This window comes from Neltuma alba, unplaced genomic scaffold, assembly GCF_004799145.2.
Source record: "Neltuma alba isolate B1F8T4 unplaced genomic scaffold, ASM479914v2 tig00002165_pilon, whole genome shotgun sequence".
Classification (NCBI taxonomy): Eukaryota; Viridiplantae; Streptophyta; class Magnoliopsida; order Fabales; family Fabaceae; genus Neltuma; species Neltuma alba.
This window is the reverse complement of record NW_021632765.1, coordinates 322,186-329,393: the sequence shown is the minus strand read 5'-3', so window position 1 is coordinate 329,393 and position 7,208 is coordinate 322,186. Positions and strand designations below refer to the sequence as shown.

The 7,208-nt window shown below is 31.6% G+C and overlaps 1 protein-coding gene across 1 annotated transcript; it reads left to right on the top strand.

Annotated features, from left to right (window-relative positions):
* Positions 1-5,057: 5,057 nt before the first annotated feature.
* LOC114718402 (uncharacterized protein At5g19025-like) lies at positions 5,058-6,352 on the top strand. Its single transcript, XM_028903697.1, has one exon. The coding sequence runs from the start codon at positions 5,460-5,462 to the stop codon at positions 6,159-6,161; it is 702 nt and encodes a 233-aa protein (XP_028759530.1). The 5' UTR covers positions 5,058-5,459; the 3' UTR covers positions 6,162-6,352.
* Positions 6,353-7,208: the final 856 nt, after the last annotated feature.

The window sequence follows — 7,208 nt, the reverse complement described above, 5'->3', positions numbered from 1 at the left end:
TTGATTAGCAAGAATATTTTAAGAAAGATAATACCTATTTATTATAAATAACTACCTTAATATATTTTCTTAATCTACTCAAATTAGTCAATTAGCTCTCATATTTAGGACCGAAAGCAGTATTTCACAGAGATTAACAAAGAAATAAATTACCACCTCCGGTCCTAATTATAAGAGTTAGTTGACTAATTTGAGAATATTAAGAAAATAAGTTAAGTTAGTTATTTGTAATAAATAGGTGTTATCGTTCGTAAAATATCCTTACCAATCAAATGTATTAGCTAAAATTACCATTATTAGACGGACTACTTTAAAAAGATGCATAAATATGAAAGACAAAATGGATGGGGGTCTTATATTTATGACAAAAATAAAGTCAAACAAAACCTTATATTAAGGATCAGAGGTAGTATTTAATTATAATATATGTTATATGATCTAAAAATATTTATATATATTATTAGATTATATATATTTATAAATCATGTAAATTAGTTTTTAAAAAATAATAAATATAAGTATTTCAAAGTAATCTATTTAGTTTAGGGACTGAATATAGTTTTTTTTTTTTACCAGCGGGACTGAATGCAGTTTACAATTATATGATTATTGAAAATTTAATTTAATTAATCTATTTCATGTTATGAAGGATATGAATAAAATTAATTGATTGAATTGCAAAATTGTGAGAAAGGGATGATAATATTCGAGGTGGGGTCCACTTTAGCGAAGAGTAAGGGGCAGGGAACTTTCGACGGATTGAATCGTTCACGTGACGCTGGTAATTGAGGCGGCATATGTTCATCGCACAAAGACAAAAAGAAAAGGGAGCACCAACTATTCCAAAACCTCAAAAGACGTCTAATTGTGGCTTTTGCCTTTTTCTCCACTCCGCACAATTTGACTTCTCCTTTTTCTATTCTTATTTGCTTCTTTATGAACAGGTTTATAAAACGATAACATGATGACTAAGATGTTTTCTGTTTTCCAAATAACTACTTCAAAAGATTTGGGCTTTTATTTTGAATGTCCAGGTTGGTGATTGAGAGCAAGCTAGTTTTTGAATTGAGGAAAAAACAATACAAGTAAATAGCCACAGCTACTTAAAGCTTTCAGGAAAAAATTTAGATGAAAACTAAATTATGATTTTAAAAATATTTTTATGGCATACGAAGTAAATATGTAGAGAAGTTTGTCTCGTTTTACGAAAAAGTGTTTTAAAAAATCACTTTTATGCAATCTCAAGCACACCCTAATATAATGTAAAATGATATACTACTTCTGACTTTAAGTATAATATCTATTTAACTAATTTAAGTAATTATGAAAATGAGATAAATTAGTTATTTGTCAAAAAATATTTTGATTTTTCTAAAATATTATATTAAATCATTTGCATTAAAACTACTCCTTAATACAAAATTCTTTAACATACACAATAAATAAGGATAGTTTGAAAAAATAATGACAAGTATCAAGAGATAGAGTGGATTAAGATCGTGTATTTAAAATCAAACTTCACTCACAACTAACTCTTATACTAAGAATTGTTGGTAATATAAAATAACTTGGCAGTGTATTATTTAGGAACCAAAAAGCAGTGTGATCAAATCCCACATTGCCTAGCCTTTGCTAAAAATTCTCCAAGCTTTAAGTGTAATTATTTGTCTTTTTTCCTCTTAAGTTAAATATAATGTTAAATATTTTAAAACTCTATTTAAAAAAAAAAAGTATTTTCGGTGGGTTGACCAGAAAGACTGGGGTTTAAGAGACAAGGCATAAGATTGAAATAGATAGAGTAAGCCTTGGGTTACTTGTAAAAGAATATATCAAACCTAGTCTCCTGGGTTCAGCTTTAAAAGTAAAGAGAACTTCATCTGATACATTAGATTTCAAAATTCATACAAATGAAAAGATCATTGTAAACATAAGATACCATTAATTCTTTATCTGACCTGCTTGTTAAGGAAGGGTGAGAAAATTGCAACGAGAAAAAATGGCTTGAGAGGGGACAGGAATTGCAAATTGAATTGACTATCTCCTTGTGGCCCCCAAAAAATAATTACAAGACCAGTGCCCTATGATAGACGCCATTTATGTCTTTGAAAAAAACGTTTGTCTATGAGTTTGACTAAGTTAATATAATCTTTAGCAACTTGGAATAATTTATTTCTGACGGAGTCATATTATTATTTCAAAATAATTTATCTCTGACGCAGTCACATTGTCTAAAATAGGGGGCTTCCTTCATATATTGTATGCGATAAATTGGTGGACTAGCAGCTATACGACCACAAATTTTAAATTTTAGTAATGTGAATTGAGTTATGATGAACAGAAGTTTTTTTGACCTTGGATGAACAGAACTGAAAGTTGAAGTTATTGTCAGTTTAATATACATAAACAATACATGAACACTATACACTATTTTCACAGAAAGCTGATGAAATACTAGATAATGAGGCAGAACCAACTTAGGTGTTCATCTTTTCTATCTGGATCTAGATGAGACTTAGATGATCCATATTTAAATTTTTTTAAAAAAATTATTTTAATAGGTATAGAATCTAAAATAAAAATGATCTATTAACTATCACTTTTTTTAAAAAATAATTTTTAAGAAAAATTAAGGATAAATCCCTCATTGAAAATTTAATTGGCAAATAAGATCTAAGAACTTTGTGCAACTTAACTTCTTTATGTGTAATTTATCTTCCTTGTGTGTAATAATTTTCTTTGTGCAATGTGCAACTTAATTTTTTTTGTGCAAATGAAATTCTTTTATATGCAAATCATTTTCTCTATGTGTAAACTAATCCCTTATATTCAAATACTTTTGTGCAAACTATCTTCTCTTTGTGTGCAACTAATCTTCTCTTGTGCAATCAATCATTCTAGAGATCATTTGCTAATTAAATTTGTAATAAAAGATTTATCCCTAATTTTTCTAATTTTTATTATATAAAAATAATTAATTCGAAAGATTAAATCTAGATCATTTAAATATGATTTGAATGGTTTAAAAGAGATGAGCTTTGCATGTCCATCTTACTGACTCCACAGTGGGTCAGTTTTCAGCAGCAAATTATGTTCAGAACAGATTATGGCTAGTATACCGGTAGAGAGAGAGAGAGAGAGAGCAGAGAGAGAGAATATAAGATAGTCAGAGTTGGTTCTGCCATGCCCTTTTATGCAAATAGGAGCTATGTGTATTTATGTCACCAGCCAATTAGGAGTTATGTTATTTTGGTATCGAAGGAATAATGCGTTAATTATGAAGGTTTTCTTTTCTTCTTGTTCTTTTTTTTTTTTTTGAGGTAAAAACTGGAGAGACCAAAGAAAAATGGCCATACGTAGTTTTTTTTTTTTTTAACCATGGCATGCGTAGTACTTATTAAATGGATAATTGGCATTACTAAAAAAGAGACATAATACTACCCCCGTCTAAAAATAGAGACATGAATACTATTTCTGGTGTTTAATATAAGACACATTTACTAATTTAAAGATATTAAGAAAATTAATAAATTATTTAATAATAGCATATATTATATGATCTCTTTCAAATACTTATGTAAATCATTATATTAATTTTTAAGTGGCAAATTAGTTTGAATAAAAGTGATAAATATACATACTTTAGAGTAATTTAATAAGTTTCTTAATATCTTTAAATTAGTTAATTTGATTTTATATTTAGGATCAGAGTTAGGTAGAGGAAAACAACTCTTAAAATGGGCATTTCTTGGAGCACTGTATGAAAAGCCTCTTGTTGGACATGTGGTGAGATAAAGGAGTTGACGATTCATTTGAATTCTCCAATGAACTCCTGTTAATAAAGGAGAAATCCATCTCCTCCTTTTGTAAGAAACCAATCCAAATGTTTAAAAGTACTTCACCAGCACTAAATATAATAGTTAGTTCAGAGATTTATTTTAATTTCAAATATAAAACCTAAAACAAATTTGTCCCCTAAATTTATAATTTTTTTCAAACTCTTAGTATTGATTGTATATATTAAGGGTGTTTTCATTAACACATAACTCTAATGCAAATAATTAAAAAATAGTATTTTAGGTAATAAATATTTTTAATAAATAAATAATTTAATTAATCTCTATAAATTAATTATTTAACTCTTATTAAAACCAGAGAAAGTATTAAACTATCAATATAAGTCATGTTGTCTCAACCCCTCTTTTAGCCTTCCTTTATTTTCCAACTTCTTCAAAGTTAACATAAACATGCTGCCCTACCTTTATGATTTGGAACTCATTATACCCACATTTACTTACTAATCCATTCATAAATTGTGTTTTAACTACTTCATCAACTAACTGTTTTCTCTATTTCATTACATCAAGTCTATGAAATGAATTCCACTATTCATTGCTAATCATTTGTTAGCCGATATCAAGTATTTTAATCAGTTGTTTTAATTTATTCTAGATGATATTCTAATACATGAAATAAAAATTCGATTTATTAAAATTCGATCCAAAATTTAGTTACAATGTTTCGAAGCATTATTTTTTATTAATTTGATAATCAATACTACCTTTGGTCCTTAATATGAGACCTCATTTGAATTTTATTTTCGTTCTAAATATAAGACTCTAATATATTTTGTCTATAATATTTATGCTTTTTTTTAAAATATAGTCCTTCCAACAATGGTAGTTTTAACCAATATATTTAATTAGCAATGATATTTTAGGAAAGGCAACACTATTTATGAAAATAATAACTTAATTTTTTTAATCTCCTGAAATTAGCTAATTAGCTCTTATAATTAGGATCATAAGTGGTATTAAGAGTAGAGTATAATTAAAGCGTGAGTCTATATGATTACGTAATTGATTATATTTACCCTGGAGAGGTGGGCCATAGTGAAGCTAGCCCATAGAATATGGCCCACCATATCATTTGTAAATAATAATTTGAAATCAATAAAAGCAAAATCAAGCCCATTGTGGAAACAGCCCACGACGTTATTCATCCTCGTTCGACGCTCTCGCTTTCCAAATGTTTATTACAAACAAAATGCAAGCTTCTGTACGATTCGTTTGCGAAATGGCGAATCCTGATAACATATGAAGACTAGTAATGACTCTCCCTTGTCCTCTCTGGTGCTTCTTCCTCTTTGGAACTCTTCAAGCCGGCCTTAAACCCCATTTCACTCCTCTATCAGTTTTGGCCTTTTAGCTATTCAATTTAAAGTAACTCTTAGGTTGCATCACGTACTGGATTTGAGCTGTGAAAAACTGCCTTGAAAGGTGGGGAAAAAGAGATTGATGCATCTGGGCACCGACCTCTTTCGATCTTTCTGGATCACTTCAATTTCTTCTCTTTTTGATTTCAACGATTTGGATCGATCCGATTCTAGTCTAGATTGATTGTTTTAATCTGTGATTTTTCTGCAATCGTTGATTGGATTCAATTTCTGGGTTCTATCTGAAATGTTCTATTTCGATAACTCTATCTCGCTCTGCCAGTCCGTTGACCACCCCCCTGCTATGGCGAATTCTAGTTGTTCAGCCGACTTCGGCTCTAAATCGAGGAGAAGCAATAACATCCTGCGTAATAGGAAGACGCCCGCTTCTTTCAATAGTCTGCAAATTCCACCTTGCGATCGATCTCGATTTGCGGTGGTCGATGTAGTGATATTTATCGCTGTAATTTGCGCATGCGGATTCTTGTTATTTCCCTATATCCAGATTTTGATAATTAAATCTATTGAGATTGGTGGGACAATCCTGGATGCGGTGAAAGAGGAGTTTTCTATGGCTCCATTGATCTACATCTCTATAGGACTTAGTGTTTCTTCCGCTGTATTGGCTACTTTCTTAGTTGTGACATGGACGGGTAGAAAATGTGGAAATCCCAACTGCAAGGGCCTAAAAAATTCTGTTGAATTTGACATTCAATTGGAGACAGAGGATTGCGTGAAAAAGTCAGCTTCATTGGGAACAGATGGAGATGGATTCCAGAAGGGCTTGTTTGAACTGGCTCGCCATCAAAACAGGGAATTGGAAGCTCAACTCAGGAAGATGGCACCCCCTAACGGAAGGGCTGTTCTTATTCTCAGGGCAAAGTGTGGGTGTTCTGTTGGTAGATTACAAGTTCCAGGTCCCAAGAAGCATCGAAAGATCAGGAAGTAGGATCACACATGAGACGAGACCCTTCAACTTTTAGGCCTTCTCTGGTCTATCTAATAGGGGACTAGCCTATTTTGTCTTTGAATAAGCCCTCTGGGCAATAAGTTGTAAGCTTATGATGAAATATCGATCATAATGAATTTGTCACACCTTGGAATATAATAACCCCTTATTAAATTCGCTTCTGGGGATTACTTTCCTGTTTTAGGTATCTGAATTTCATCATTCTTCATGATAGCAGTAATATCAGTTTGGGGATCAATGTCCACAGTATCTCATGGTTAGCATGTTATAATAGAGGAGATTGTTATTCTGGTTATCTGGCGTTATTATGAACATACATTTGAGCCTTGTCAAGTTCCAATCTAGACATGTTATGAGAAGGCATGATAGTTTGCTCGTATTTAAGTTTCTTTATTTTCTACGCAGAGTTTGTGAATCTGACCGTCATGAGCTATGTAAGTTGTTTCACTGCCTGATTTGCCACGTAGACTCAGGTGATCTAGTTGAATTTGTCATGAATTTAGTCCTTGGTATGAATTGAAATTGAATGACAAGGGGAAAAATTGAGGCTAATGTCTCGCTCATATATAAGTGAAGCCAATGATTTTTCTTTTCAATCATGCCTCCTACTGTAGTCTGATTCGCTGTGCAAGTTTAACTAACATCTGTTTGCGTTGTTTTTGCGTGTGTCCTGCTCTTGTCATACAAGCTTTCCCAATCATCGGGAATTCTGATTGTGCAAGTACATCAGTACAATAGTGTGATCACATCTTTCCGGAATCCGAAGAAACCTTTTTTTCAAATTGACTTGACAGTGTTCCAGAACAGCATTGCATTGATGTTTTTCATTGGCAAGCGAAGCTCCTCATTGGTCATTATTGGTGGACAACTGAAGGGAAAGTTATGTACACTTTACAGGGCGAATGAGAAGTTCTCGTATGGCCTGAAAGTAAGGGAGCACTATTATTTGAAAGGTCAGCAAACTATTGCATCACATTCACTGCCTAACCTGCCATTATTTTTCTTAGGTCCAAAAAGTGCCCTGCC